Here is a 15,512-nt window from a genome sequence, read left to right as displayed (position 1 = left end):
GACGTGCGGAGTGATACACGCGCTCCGGCTCCGCGTTTCCGGTTCCGCTAGAGAGAAACCGGCCCTCCCCCTTTCCTCGCCGACGCTAGCGCTGAGCGCTCGCCTCGGCAACTTGTTGCAGTCGGGAATTATCTTCGTGTGAGTGAAGTGCGCTGCGCGCTGTGTGGGCATCCGTCGTCGTTTTGGTGGAGCGACGGTGTGTGAGCTTGTTGGTGCGCTTTGGCTTTTTGTAACGACGATTCCCGACAGAGTGCCCCTCGTCGTCAGGTCGCCCGTGCATTAAGGCGCCTTCGAACGCGCCGCCCTCGATCACGACTTCGGACCGTGTCATCGGACTAGCCTCTCGGCCGGCGCAATCATGACCATGGAAAACCTCGAAGTCGACCGATCCCTGTACTGTGACATCGGTGACGCGGACCTCAAGGAACTGTGGGCCCAGGAGTCCTTCGAATCGGTGAGAGCAGTGAGAACGGGCTCGTGTTTCTTTTTTGAGTGCGTGCTTGTGTTCGCGTGTGTGTGTGTGTGTGTGTGTGTTGCGCGAGTGAGTGAGCGAGCGGCGAGCAGTGGCCGGCGCAAAGCCAAGCGCGAGCCCACCCGGCGCTCGCGCGAATTCCCGGTGATTTTTCTAATTTTTCTTTTATGACGACGTTTTCGTTTTCTTCTGATCAATCTGAGCGCTCCCTCGCCAGCTTGCCGAGGCTCTCTCGTGCCGTTTAGCGGATTGGAACGGGATCTTTGACCTCCTTGCCTCGAGGCTCTGCGGGCTGTGGAAGGGGAGGAAGAGATGACCGGTCTTGCCTTAGCGTGCCGTTCTCCGAGGCGTTTGCCAACGGCAATTCTCGACGGTATCGTCGGCGCATTCCTGGCGTTCCCTTTGCCTTCTTAACCGCAACCGCAGAGCATTCGGCTGGTTTTGATCACCACGTTTTCCTTATCTCCGTTTTTTTCCTAACCCTTTCGAACTCTCGTGATTTTTTCGATGGTTATATTCCGTCGCTGGATTTTGTAGTCCGCAATATTTCCTGCTCGCCTCTAACAGCATCGTGTCTGCGGGAATGTGCTGAAAAAAAGAAAAATTCCCCTAGATCTTTCGTCGCCTTGAATCGACAAGCACTTGGATTCATTTCCTATGCATCTTTGTGTCTTCGGTAAGTTGGGGTTTTTATTCCTTCTGGATCGCGCTCGCCAACATCTGTCCAATCCCGCTCCGTTTATTAGTGCGCATACGCCCTAATTGCGTAATTTTGGATGTCGAGATCTCCGTTAATTTTCTTTTGTGCGTTAGGTCACCTCGTCGCTATTTACAGTTCGACCCTTCCGCCTTGTTTCGATCGCCGAAGAGTTGTGAACGACTCACCCCATTAACCTGTCACCCCTAGCCAACGTGAAATCAGAAACTTCGGACACACAATCGTATGCGGCATTGAAAGACATCCGGATTGGCAGATTTCGGCTGTATCATATCTATTCTGTTCAGATCCCCACATTGGCGAACACTTGTGATTTTTTTTTGTGGGGGTGGGGGAAGGAAATGGCGCAGTGCCTGCCTCACATATCGGCGGACACCTTAACCGCGCCGTAAGGGAAGGGATAAATGAGGCAGTGAAAGAAGAAACGAAGAGATGCCGTTGTGGAGGGCTCCGGAATAATTGCGACCACCTGAGGATCTTGAACGTGCACTGACATCGCACAGCACACGGGCGCCTTAGCGTTTCGCCTCCATCGAAGCGCAGCGACCGGGGTCGGGTTCGTTGGTTTTTAAGGAAAGGAAATGGCGCAGTATCTGTCTGACATATCGGCGGACACCTGAACCGCGCCGTAAGGGAAGGGGTAAATGAGGGAGTGAAAGGAGAAAGAGGTACCGTAGTGGAGGGCTCCGGAATAATTTCGACCCTCTGGGGATCTTGAACGTGCTTTGACATCGCGCCTTAAAGATCCCCAGGTGGTCGACATTATTCCGGAGCCCTCCACTAAGGAATCGGGTTTGAGCCCGGGAACTACGGATCAGTAGCCGAGCGCTCTAACCACTGAGCCACCGCGGTGGATGCGAACACTTGTGTTTTTTTCGAGTCTCCTACATCGACGCATGTCCTGAATGTATATATAGGTATATGTTTTTCTGTTCCTCGCGTTCGTACCATTCACATATATTGTGTAATCACTGCCTGCCTCGCGGCCTTTGAGGCTTTATTTTTACTTTTTATTTTGTCTGTCCCACTGCCGGGCCTTCGTTGCGTAGTCTTTTTTTTGTGTGTTATTTCGTCGAAGCTGGCTTTTGCGCGTGTCGCGTTCCCCCCTGCGATCAACGTACACAGGCGGCTGCTCCCACCTCAGCTGCCGCTCTCGAACAGCTGGTCATACTCTTTCCAGCGCTCGGCTCCGTGTATAGAGCGCTTGCTGGGGCGGACAAAAAAGAATATAATAACGCGTGTGATGGAGCCGGGTCTATATGCCGGCGGAAAGGGAGAACTTCACTGTGCAAACGAATCTCTGTAGCGGGCTTCCCGGTCGCAAATTAGGCGCTCTGCCCTGCATTCTAAGTTTTCCCCCACTTTCTCGCATATCCGGGAAAGTTGTGTCAGAAAAAAAAAATGAATGCGAACAGTGTGGCTTAGTTAAATTGCCGTCGGTGCTGGAGGCCTGAGCTCGGATTGAGGCGAAGGCTGGGACAAGTAATCAGCTATCCTCTAGCCGATAAGTGTGAATCGACGGTCTGCTGGCAGTAAGATGGGGGAGGGGGGGACAATTCACATTCTATGTCGTCCGCTATCGGCGCATTCCTGGCTCTTATCAGCGCAGCGATAATGATACCCGCCCCAGAGTTTTCTGTTTCGATTCCATTATCGTAGTCTTTCAACCTGCGACTGGCGATTGATGCTTCGTTTCATCGATGCTGTCAGGGATTTTGGTCTGCAGAACCGACATGTTACGGAGGTGATGTTAGGTAGGTTGATAATAATAGGGCAACGCGGAGCAAAACAGGACAAAAGGAGGAACGATGGATGGGTGGATACGGCTGAACCCTTTAAATCGGGCGGTGGCTCAAGCCACCTAGCCATGACTTGTGAAATTTTACTCTTGTCTTGATTTTAGCCACCAACCATATAACCTTCGCTTGGTTAATTCTACCCGCTTGAAATCTACCTTCCCTTCACTGTCCTTAAACCCCAATGCCTAGGATAAATCAGCCCCGCTGCTTTCCACTGTAGGGTGAAGCCCTTTACAGAAAAGTATCAAGTGTTCAGCCGTTTCCTCCTCCTCTCCGCACGCAACGCACAAAGTGTCTATCTCCTGGTACCTGACTCTATATGTCTTAGTCCGGAAAACTCCCGTCCTGGCCTCAAACAACAAAGAGCTTCCCTTGCAATTATCATAGATATTTTCTTTGGCAATTTCCTGCTTAAAGATCCTGTATGTTCCCAGTGCCAATTTCGTCAGCATCCCTGTTTTCGGATCAGGTCAATTTACCTGATCACTCTTTCCCATTCCATGCTGTGGTTCATGTATTTGTATTTAGCAACGGCAAAAAATAACCAGTTGACAGCTCTCGTGTCGTTCTGTGTTCCTCCTTTTGTCCTGTTTTGTTACGCGCGGCTCTATTATTATGGAGCAACACTTCTAGGTAGGTTGGTTAATGTGTTTTTTTTTTATGTATCGGTTTGCGGAACCGATCAACAAGCTGTGTTTAAAGACGGAGACCAGGCTATGAGGGACGCCGTAGTGAAGGGTAGGAGAAATTTTGACCACCGGGGATTGTGCACTAATATCGCACAGTACACGGGCCTCTAGAAATTCGACAGCCGCGGCCGGGACCGAACCCGACTCTTTCAGGTCAGCAACCGAGCGTCATAACCACTGAGCCACCGCAGCGGCTAAGGCATTTGAGCTTTCCTATGATGCTGTATATTTGATGTAAATAAACAAAGCGAGTTCGGAGAGGTCTGTACTGGCGAGAGTGACAGTTTTCCTCCAAGTTACGTGAGCAATCCTAAAGCTCATCGGAATGTCCCTCACTTGTTCCTTGTCTTAAAGCTGCACCGTGCGCTTAGTTAAGACTTGAATTACTACAGGTCCGGTTCGGCGCGCACATTTAACGGTTCGACGCAGCGAAGGGTGCTCATGTTTTACCCGGAAACTTGAGCATCTACGTATAGGGGAAAAAAATAGCGATTGTCCTTGGCGCGTGTCAGAATAGGTTTCCGAGTATACGTAAGGCAAACGCTTGCATATAGCACGAGATGGGACTTCGTAGCAGCAGATACAAAAAGCGAGTTAATTTGCTTTGCGATGATATTCAGGAAAATGGGCTAAATTCACTTTCCTTGGATTACAGGAGACAGGTTACCTTCCAGATAGTCGTTACGAATCTTTTTTTTCCAAGGGAATCCAGAAACGCGCCATTACGTGATACCGTATACAGCTGGTTCGGTTGAAAAGCCGTCGGCGTAGTCTGCACCGCGTGTCGGAAATAATCGGAGGCTGCGTAAAAAATATATTATATTAGCGTTCCTCATAGCCTGAGTCGCTTTGGGACGTTAAACCCCCATAAACATAAACACATTATATTAATTTGTGGTTCGAGTGATTGGTGTGTCCCTTCCCTTACGGCGCGGTTCAGGTGTCCAACGATATGTGAGACAGATACTGCGCCATTTCCTTTCCCCCAAAACCAATTATTATTATTATTATTATTGGTGTGTGATAAGCGATGACGAGTTAATTAGGTCACTGTAAGTAATAGATTAATTAAAAAAAATAAAGATTGTAAAATGGGGTTCAGAGGTTCAAAGTGCTCAGAATGAAAAGTTATTGCTTGATGATGGTAAGAATATTTGGAGTGTGTAATTAGTCAAATAATGAATTGAAACGATTGAAAAAAAAAATAAACTTGAAAGAAAGGGAAAGCCTAACTCACTGCGCGGGCGCGTCATTCCTTTAGGGCGGAGCTTAGGTGTCCCCTCCAATTTTTTTTAACCAATCGTCGGTGATTGGCTGCTAAGGTTGAAATCGAAGTTCCGCGAAACCGTGATCTGTCGCGCTGGGCAAGAGCCTAATAATGTGGGGGTAATAATGACGGTAAGCCTAATAATGACTGTAATCCGACGCTCTGAAATCTAGAACAAAACAAAACGTATTCTACGCGGATATGTACGGTATTTACACCATTTAGAAAACTGCAGCCCATGTGCACTTTGCGGCATGTTGCAAGCTCAGTGGAACACGAGGGCTTCTGACGAAGCCCCGCAGTTTTGCGCACATGTATGGCGACAGCGCCGTCCACCTGTGACGGGAAGTTGTAAAAGTGTCTCGGTGAGTTCAACGACTGTTACCTGCAGGCTCAATTTTGCAGACCGGCTTGCGGACGGGTAAGCACTTCTGTCTCCCTTATTTCGTCATTAAAAAAAAGACATTCTTTTCTTGTACTGGCAAGTAATCACTGCCTTGTTATGTCGTGACGAAAGATGTGCGATTGAGTAGGTATTGACGGCAGAGGGAGCATTTTTTTTTAACGCTTTCGAATTGTTAATGCTGGGAGGGGCGGGGGGGTAACGACGCTGGGAGATGAAGGAATTCAAACTTCACTAACAAAGCCTGATACCTTAACACTTGTGTGTATGTTTACATCGTACCGGTGAATTTGTTTAACTGGGACTGTTGCATGGTGTGGCGAAGCCAGTTAACGCCGGAACTTGGCACTTTTTCTTCTTGTCCAGCAGCGCGCCTTAAATTACGTTACGCCAGTCACCATTTGACTTTGAGCTCGAGCACTGGCTCTTATAATTTTTTTTAATGATTGCTCTGGGGAACGAAAACTTGTGCGTCTATACTGCGATTGACTAATCGCTAGTACTAATTGCTTATCCCACCGCCGCGGTGGCTCAGTGGTTATGGCGCTCGGCTGCTGACCCGAAAGAAGCGGGTTCGATCCTGGCCGCGGCGGTCGAATTTCGATGGAGTCGAAATTCTAGAGGCCCGTGTACTGTGCGATTTCAGCGTACGTTAAAGAACCCCACGTGGTCGAAATTTCCGGAGCCCTCCACTACGGCGTCCCTCATAGCCTGAGTCGCTTTGGGACGTTAAATCCCCATAAACGATAATTGTTTATCCCACTACACTTTTTCCTCAAAAGCAGTCACGGGGGTCAGTAATAGTCTAGTTTCTGGTTCAGGCCCTGCCGTTGTATAGTTTATACATTTTTATTTGGCGCTCCACTTAGCAGGCACTGCGCTACAAACTAGGCACTACGTTTTTGGCGTCAGCTTTGACAGGCAACTTGTTTACTATAAGCTTGAGGACGCTCGACCGAAATGCTGTTTTCCTGAAATAATAATAATAATAATAATAATAATAATAATTGGTTTTTGGGGAAAGGAAATGGTGCGGTATCTGTCTCATATATCGTTGGACGCCTGAACCGCGCCGTAAGGGAACGGATAAAGGAGGGAATGAAAGAAGAAATGAAGAAAGAGGTGCCGTAGTGGAGGGCTCCGGAATAATTTCGACCACCTGGGGATCTTTAACGTGCACTGACATCGCACAGCACACGGGCGCCTTAGCGTTTTTCCTCCATAAGAACGCAGCCGCCGCGGTCGGGTTCGAACCCGGGAACTCCGGATCTGTAGTCGAGCACCCTAACCACTGAGCCACCACGGCGGGTTTTTCTGAAACACGAAAACCCTGTGTGAAATATACGCGCCGGTCGGTTTTTAGTTTCAGCTCCGATCAACGCGTTTAGTGAGCGGCGTGTTTTTTTTTTAAGATGGAATTAGAACGATATCGCGCGGAGCCCTCCACTACGGCACCTCTTTCTTCCTTTCTTCTTTCACTCCCTCCTTTATCCCTTCCCTTACGGCGTGGTTCAGGTGTCCAACAATATATGAGACAGATACTGCGCCATTTCCTTTCCACAAAAACCAATTATTGTTATTGGCTCGGGAGAAAGTTTGTTTACTTTGTGTTGCTTTTTACCAGCCTCATCGCGTTGTCGGCGTGCTCTTCAAAAGCCTATTAACACACCACACCTCCTCCCTCTGCCTGTGACCAATGAAGGTGAAAGATATTTTTTCCTCTTTTGAAAGTGCACTTGTGCCCCATTTGACGGTGCCACTTCTATTTGTTTCTTTTTCGTGCACGTGTTTATTTATGACGTCATAATGTCGCTAAACAACGCTCGAGCCAGAAAGAGCGAACGCACACAAATAGGCAGCTGTCAGCCGGCGTGGTTCGAAACAGTGGGCATAAAATGAGGGGAGGGGGTACGTCTTTTGTTGTCATGACAGCAGACGCGTAAGCTTTCCAACCAAACCTGGCGAGCTTTTGTTCTAACGGAGGAGGAACGTCGGACCCTTTCGTCGAAAGTGCACGTGAACTCGGGTTTGGGTTCTTTGTGCATTTATTTACTTATGTTGTGAAATGAGCCCGTGACGCTGGAGCTACACGAGATATAGTGTACGTGCTGCGGAAGGGATAATAAAGAATTACAGGGTTGCACTGAAGTCTGCTCAAGAGTACAAAATGCGAAAGCCTTTCCCTTTGCTCGGTTCCTCCCGGCTCCATTTTTCATTTTTTTTTTCAATTTTTCAATTTTATTTTTGAAATTTGGTTGGTTTTATTTATATTTATTTTTATGTTGTTTAATTTTATTTTTATACTGAGTTCTCCTTCTCAGGCATTTACATCGTTTTTCATCGAATCAGTCACACAAAGCCTGCTTTAAACACATTTATTTTTCATTAATTCAATGTAATTATTAAACCAATTGCAATTCATGAACAAAACGTTTCCCATTTCAAGATCTACTCACGCACTACCTAACGCAATCAAACTTTTGCACATTTATCCCCACAGAACGTCACAATGAGGAGGACAAAATTTGCGGACACTTTTTTGTGGTGCGACATAACCATATAATGCTTTCGCATTAATAATTAGGAATTAATTAGGATTTTTTTTCTCTTGAAGTCGCATTTAGTGCTAACGTGTGGACATAAAAAGAATACCTCATTTAACAGTTCTTGTTAAAACAGGGCCTGTGTACAAATTATTTGTCTAGTTGATTTTAGTTCCAGTGAAGCTGCAGTGCATGTTTGATGTGGTCCACTCAGGTTAGCTGTTCTACCAAAATTGTCGCTAAAGTCCGTCACGCAGTTCTAGAGACATGCAAAATTTTCTCTTGTTAATTTTGGCACTTAACTTTTTTCGTATGCGGACGTTCGCACTGATATGCGAAAAGGTGGGCATCTAGAAGCATAAATTTCATGTTAACAGCTAGCTTTGCAGGGAACCATACATAGGCGTTATGCCTAGGGGATGCTAGTAAAATCCTCGTGCGTGATTGCCGATGTAGTGATTGTTCCCTTATAAAACTGGTCTATAGACTGTCTATAGACTTCTTATACTCTCTATTGCCTTCCTATAGATATTTCCTTTGTGTCTATTCACAGTCTATAGACTGTCTATAGATAAAAGTCTAGTAAAAGTATACGGCCACGTGTCTATAGATTGTTTATAGACTGTCTATAGAATTTGTATTGTCTACAAATTATTCCCTAGGATTTGTTTATAGCCAGTACATAGACTTTATAGACAAAAGCCTATGGACATTCTATAGACTGTGTAAAGAAATTTTTGTATGGGTTGTTTCCAGCCGAGTGGGTTTTGTGAGAAGACGAATGTGCGTTTGATGTATTGCAGTGTTGTGAGTGGGCTGGGAGTCTTCTCACGTTTGGAATGTCATGGGAAAGCAATGTCACCGGGAATTTTCCGTTCGCAAGTTTTCAAAGCGTGGAAACTGTTTTAAAGCGTGTCGTTTCGCAGTCGACGCGAAAACGGGCGCGTTCTTTATTATTTGTCATCGAATCCGAATCCAGTTTGACTTTTGAAGCAACTGTCTACACAGCTTGTGTAAGATGTTTACAGGGAACTCTAGCACGCTTTTACTCTCTTTAATGTTATTTCGAATTCAGAATCAATTAAAGATCCCCAGGTGGTCGAAATTATTTCGGAGGCCTCCACTATGGCACCTCTTCCATCCTTCTTTCGCTCCCTCCTTTATTCCTCCCCTTACGGCGCGGTTCAGGTGTCCAACGATATGTGAGACAGATACTGCGCCATTTCCTTTCCCCAAAAACCATTATGAATCAATTTCTCCAAATCTTAACACCAAACAAAAGAACAAAAAAAAACGGTTGTGAGATTACTTGGGAGTCTATATAGCGTGATTCTTCAGTGTTTGTGGGTAATTATCTTTTTTTTTCAGCATTGCAACCACCCATTACGAGTGATGCTTATATTACACCCACGTGTCTTGCTTAGCCGGGGGGGGGGGGGGGGGGGGGGCATCAGCTATGTTCTCTGTGTGTGTAGAAGAAACGAGGTATGTGCTGTGTGATTTCACCCAACCTGTGCCCACACGTACTCAGGGGAGAAAGTTTATGTATTTTATATATTGATGGTTATATAAAACTTATGTCTCCCAGTCGAGGAAAAATAAACGACCGAACCATGTTAAAAGATACGACCAAATATTTTGTAGTTTTCTCGTAACGACAGATTTTTCTGTTCTTTTGTAGTATTTTTCTGCAGTACTTTTGGGTAGTCTGCAGCTCTGTAGCTTTTCTGCACTGACTACGGAGAATTGTTTTTACTACAAAAATTTGTATTATTACACCTTTCTGCTCAAAAAACATTTCAGAAAATCTGTTGAGACGGCTGAAGCTTTTCTGTTGTGTTTTTCGACTGGGCGATCTGGATATATTTTTTACAATTGCGTATTTATCTGCTGTCCTTAGTTTATATTAGTTTCATGAATTTCGTAGACTTATATGACTGATGTATATGTTTGCGTTGTATATCTTACACTGGCTCTTTACTGAAGCTCGCAGTTTCGGAGTCCTGAAGATCCCTAAGAACGCCTTTTTTTTTCTCCGTTCCTTCCGTTTGTATACGAACTCGATTGTAAAAAAAGAATCAATTTTGATCTTATCAGTTTAGTAAGGCCGATCATTTTAAGTATTAAAAGGTTAATGCATGGTTAATGTTAAAATTCTTGCGCACGAAGCGACTGCTTCGTCACATATTCGCGAACAACAGATGCAATAGATGATGTATACTTCTTTCAGCTTCCCTCGCCCTGTGCCATTTTATTTGCGCTTTGTCCAGGGACTATCTCTACCAGGTTTTGCCTTCTTGTCTTCCCGAATATAAACAAGAAAAAAAGCAATGTTTAGGACGACAGCGATTCGTAGTCGCTGTGCGCTGCTGAAATTTTAATCAAATGTCGAAACGTGCGTCACTTGTCAGCCTGTGAACCACGGTGCGGCGGCTTAAGAGTATTAACGATGTAAACAATAAGTAAACAATGCAAACAATCCCGCCCACAGTGCTAAAGCGCGGCTCATAGCCTGGCCCAGAGCCCCGGAGCTTGTGACAGGCTGGGAATTTCTGTAGATAGAAGGGGTTTGAGTTAAAACAAAAATAAAAAAGGGACAGAATTGTTTCCTTGAGAGTCGGCGCCGCGATTTATATTGAGCGGAATGCCAAAAAAAATGAAAGCAAATAGAAACAATGCTAAATAATTTATCATTCGATGAGTCTCGAGAATTGTTTTATTTAGATCTTTACTGCTGCTTCTATGTCACCTTTCTTGAGTTGTTACGTTGTTCAATAACCTCCGCAGACGATTGTCGATGCTCCTAAAGCGGTGCTTGCCACGAGTCTAGTTATACTTGTTTATTTTTTTTTCTAACAGCTACTTGCCAGACACTGCCAGTGTGTGCTCCTTATTCATTTGTTCACGAGCCTGGAAGTGAGTTATTTGGCTCTTGGCTGGTGTAGAAGATAATAGAGATTCTGGCGCGTATAAAGTTTAGTCTGTTGAGTTCGTTTTTGCGTCGTTCGAGCGTTCTTACGGAAACGTATACACGCCTCTTGTCAGCGGAGTTTTCTGTCACCCTTATATAGAGGGCGCTCGTCAGACAACGCAGTCATAAATCTTGCCGATATTTGTTTTGAGGTCATAACCTTCACCCGAACAGTTCTCTTCGGAATACCCCCTCCTGTCGTCACTACTCATGATGATATTGTACGGAACAATGGCTTATCTCATGTGACCTTACTCCTGGAGGGTTGTGGTTTTATCGGATCTAAGGGCCCAAAGCGACTCAGGCTTGAGGGACGTGGTATTGGAAGGCTCAGGATAACTTTGACCACCTGGGGTTCTTTAACGTGCACTGCCCTCACACAGTACACGGGCCTCTAACATTTCGCCTCCATCGTAATGGGGTAACCACAGCCAGGATCGAACCCGCGTCTTTCGGGTTAGTGGCCGAGCAGCATAATTACTGAGGCACCGCGAAGGCTATTCCTGGAGGTATGGAGATGGCTTTCGATTTAAACAACCGTAATATTGTTTTCTCATCTATTTCGCGCTCAGATAATGCAATTGAGAGGGCAATAGCTTTGCAGGCTTAATATGTACCGCACGATGGGCTGTCACTGCCACAGCGCAAGGCGTCCACGTAGCGCTTTCTTTAAAAAATGCTATTTATATATTTTTTCCGAATTCTACCACAAATTACTCCGCAGTAACTTCATCAGCCGTACTGATTCCATAGCAGGACTGGTGGCTGTCAAAATTATGTCATTTTCTTCCTGTTTCTATTCGTTATTCCATACAGTTCGTTATTTCACGTAATTCGTTATTCCGGCTAAAATTTCCTGAGCTCATTTGTCCAATTGTCGGCCACTGTCTATCATGTTTTCAGTCTCCTCGCATGCGTTCTGACGCTCTAATAGGCGGCGGGTTGTCAGATCCATCCATTGCGTCTCCTGCCCAGGCACACTTCTGAAATTTCTCATAAAATTTCCTTAAATCGCGCTGTCGCTCCCTAATCATCGCTGGCCGGAGCAATTGAGCAGTATTTTACCTGCGCAAGTAACAGCCCGTTGTAATCCCAAAGATTTTACTGCTAAGGCGCAACAAGTCCAAAAGAAATCCTGTATATTTTGTTAATATTGCTTAATATATTCCTTTTGTCCAAAGTACATAATGAGGGCTTAATGTATGTACTGCCAGTGACTTTACTTCATAAACAAACTCTGGATTATATATAATTATAAATGAGAATAAAAACTTGGAATGTAATTTATACATTCGTACAGATATACATTTTAGTGCCCTTTATTTCTACGAATTTTTATTACCTTGCGAGTGCGGTTTGCTCAAGTGCTGGGGGTCGGAAAATGACGCAGACAGCAATGTTATCGATTTGCGCGAACAGGTGCATCTGTCATCCGTGGAAATAATTGTGATTGAGGGCTTACATCTGCAGCGTCGTTAATAAATTAAACAGGAGGGTCCCAAATGTGCTGTCCTGGGCAACGCCTTCATTTAAATAATTTAAATACTGTATAACGTTGTCCGAAAACACGGGCAATAAAGGTGATACTGCCAAGTGGCTATTGGAGGGTTGATGCTCAAGTTCAGTTGGCGCGCCTCTCGTGACCGGGCTCTGGACCTGCGGCTAGTGTTCTTGCTATGAACTACTCCCTATGGCGACCTATGCCTTATCGAACCCTGTTAACCGTTGCAACTTGGAGCCTGTTTTCACATTTCTGTCGGTGAATCTACAAGTCTAAGTCGAGCTTTAAAAAATGGTCTATGGACTTTCTATACATTTTTATAGACTCTGTTGCCTTCCTATAGATACTTCATTTTGTCTGCTTTTATTTATTTATTTCAATGCCCTCAGGTCGCGAAGGGTGCTACAGACAGTCTGTAGACTGTGTATAGAAAAAAATGTTTACTGAAAATCTATGGCCATAAATTCATAAACTGTCTATCGGATTTGTATTGTCTATCGACTAGTCTATAGAATTTGTATATAAAATATCTAGACTTTATAGTGACCTATTGGTTGAGCATCCGCCTCGCATGCGGGAGGTGCGGTGTTCGATCCCCAGTGCCGCCGGGTACCCACCGGTGATACAATGGGTACAAGCTTCCCCTGGCCTGGTGCTGTGTTTAAACATGGTGAAATGCGTGGGAACTGGGTCTATGACCCCACCTTGAGAAGTCGAAAAATACCTTGTGACATGGCGCTCTTTGGCCGCAGATGCCATTGCGCCATAAACTTCACTATCATCATTAAAGACTTTATAGGCCAATGTCTCTGGACAGTCTGTAGACTGTCTAAAGGAATTTTTCTAAGCGTCAACACATTCGTCAGAACCTTCCTTGCCATTTTTGTATCATACTTAGTAGTAGTTTTACCAACAGCCTGATCTTTTTCAAGCGTTACGCTAAATTGAGGCTGGAAAAGGTTAAGCTCCGGCTAGAGTTGCGGATTCTCGGAAACATTTTTCCCCACCAAAAAGAAAGAAAGACTTGACCAGTGTGATCGACGAGCACGCGTCTTGCATACGTAATGGCGCTGCCGTCCAGCTCAGGCGAGAATCGCCCTTGCCTATACTGTTCGTTTAAGCTCTATTGGGGCCAATTATAAATGCAGGCCGGGCTCAACCGGCAGCAGCCGGATATTCGTGCTGGGGCCGAGAGTTTGCGAAACCCGATTTTGAGATTTCTCGAATTGCGGACACACGCGAAAAAAAAAAGAACAAATAGCAGTAAGCGATTCCACCTAGATAGACTGTCCATTGGCCTGGGCCGCGTATTCGATAAAGCACGAAATGTCCGGTTCTTATCTGCTCTCAGCCGGTGGCCGCTATACAGTCGATCAAGCACTCAAGCGGCGAATTGCATCCCCTGCAAAGGAAGTTCTAGATCCAGACAATGTTCCATCCTCAAAAGCTGATTTAAATAGACAGTCCATATACTCTTTCCAGGACACCTGTGGTCTCTCTATCGAATTTTTTGTAGCAGAAACGGCGCTAGCGTAAACATATACTCAAGCAGCACAGATAATTGGCCCAATATTGGAAAAGGTTGGTTTAACACTGGTAATTGTAGGGCCAGTCTTTTCCAATATATTTTCAATATTGGGCTCATTACGTATGCTGCTCGGGTAGATTACAAGCATGGCGAGCACGGACACCTTAGCCTGAAACGAACGTTTCCTGACTGATTGTTAATCATTTGCTGATATAATTGCCTAATCAGTTGTATGTAGTTATCAACGCGAGCGGTAAGCTGCAGCTGTCGGAATAAACAAGTGTTCTTGTCATTATCTCTTATTGTCTGTTCCGCATTACCCTGGAGCTCTGACAAGGTAGACGCCGACTTTGCGCTCGAGAGTGCAATGGTGGCCTGCTGCGGCTCACTACCGGAAGGGTGCGGGTTCAATTCATCATAGGCCGCAGTTTAAATGACTTTTGGACTGGAAAAGAACGCGCCGGAGCTAGTATACTCGTGCGCGCTGAGGGATCATATTTAATGGCCGGAAGCGCTGTCTTGCATGCGTTGCATGGGTTGCGACTAAGGAGTCTGTTTTGTACTCCCTATTCCTTAATGCGGTCGTTGCGTAGCTGTGTGTGTAAAAAGTGCTACTTATGAAAGCGCGTTTGCGCATGCGCTTTCGAACTGGGCCTGTAATAGTGCATCCTAGAAGCTTATCGTCGACGGCTCCCCTTGGATTCTACATTTTGGGACTGCCACCTTTCGTGTTTGCGACATATTTGAAAATAGTACTGTCGACAAGTTAAACTCTTGTAGATCAGCTTCTGTGTTGATCAGCCGTTGCAGTACTTAAACTAGGACTTCTAGGTACTAGGAGGTCCACCCATCCTGACTCTTTATTAAGGTATTGTAAACTATAAAGTGTTTTATTCATCCATTATCCAAAACACAAACTGGAGTATTACACACTGCACGGATGAAGGGTGTAAACAGTAACTCCCCAAAGGGTGTAAAAAGCGGCAACGTCAGGCGCGTTGTGCGAATCAGGAGCAAGAAATGTTTCACGAAGGAGAGTATCCACTTTTACGGCCCGCTCCTTCATTTTCTAAAATTGCTGATTACTACCCGTTTCTTTTTCTTTATCTTCGGGAAAAAATTATCGGCTAAACAGTGCCCTCTACAATGAGCCAGGTTGCTTCTATCAGTGACAGCAGGCGCCACGATTGAGGCGCACTGAGATAAACAAGGTTATCGGAACGCTAAGGGGAAGTAGAATAGAACGAAATAATAAATCAGAATAGAATAAAACATATCATAACAGAAGTATATGTTTGGGAAGTTTGGTCGGGTACACTGGACAGCAGTGTCATATTACTTGCACGGGATATCACTTGCATCTCACTTGTTCCGCCTCACAACGGACAACAGAGCATTCAGGCGAGCGTTCCACAGGCTGTGGGAATTTTCGAGGGCGAGAAACATTTCAATTCCGGCTCTCTCCCCCGCCCTCTTCTTTTTTCTTTGCTAAACTTTGTTCCTGCGCAGTGCACCAGAGCGCGTGCGTGTAAAGGCCGCCCGCGAAAAAATGCACGCGCACAGGTCAACCAACGAAACAAGTAAGAGAGAAAAAAGCGCAGGAATTTTTCGTCTATAAATT

At 45.5% G+C, this 15,512-nt stretch overlaps 1 protein-coding gene across 3 annotated transcripts in view; it reads left to right on the top strand.

Annotated features, from left to right (window-relative positions):
• The first annotated feature begins 117 nt into the window (after window positions 1–117).
• LOC144104139 (cyclic AMP-responsive element-binding protein 3-like protein 2) overlaps window positions 118–15,512 on the top strand; it is a 322,001-nt gene continuing 306,606 nt past the window's right edge. For all 3 annotated transcript variants that reach the window (XR_013308441.1, XM_077636969.1, XM_077636970.1), the window contains exon 1: window positions 118–454. Coding sequence is in view for 1 of the 3 variants with exons in the window: in XM_077636969.1 (XP_077493095.1) it covers window positions 359–454 (96 nt within the window). In the remaining 2 variants the exon portion in view is untranslated. The remainder of the gene's footprint in view (window positions 455–15,512) is intronic.

Source organism: Amblyomma americanum, chromosome 9 (assembly GCF_052857255.1).
Source record: "Amblyomma americanum isolate KBUSLIRL-KWMA chromosome 9, ASM5285725v1, whole genome shotgun sequence".
NCBI lineage: Eukaryota > Metazoa > Arthropoda > Arachnida > Ixodida > Ixodidae > Amblyomma > Amblyomma americanum.
Note: the sequence above shows the minus strand (reverse complement) of the source record. Positions and strands in the feature narration are given on the sequence as shown.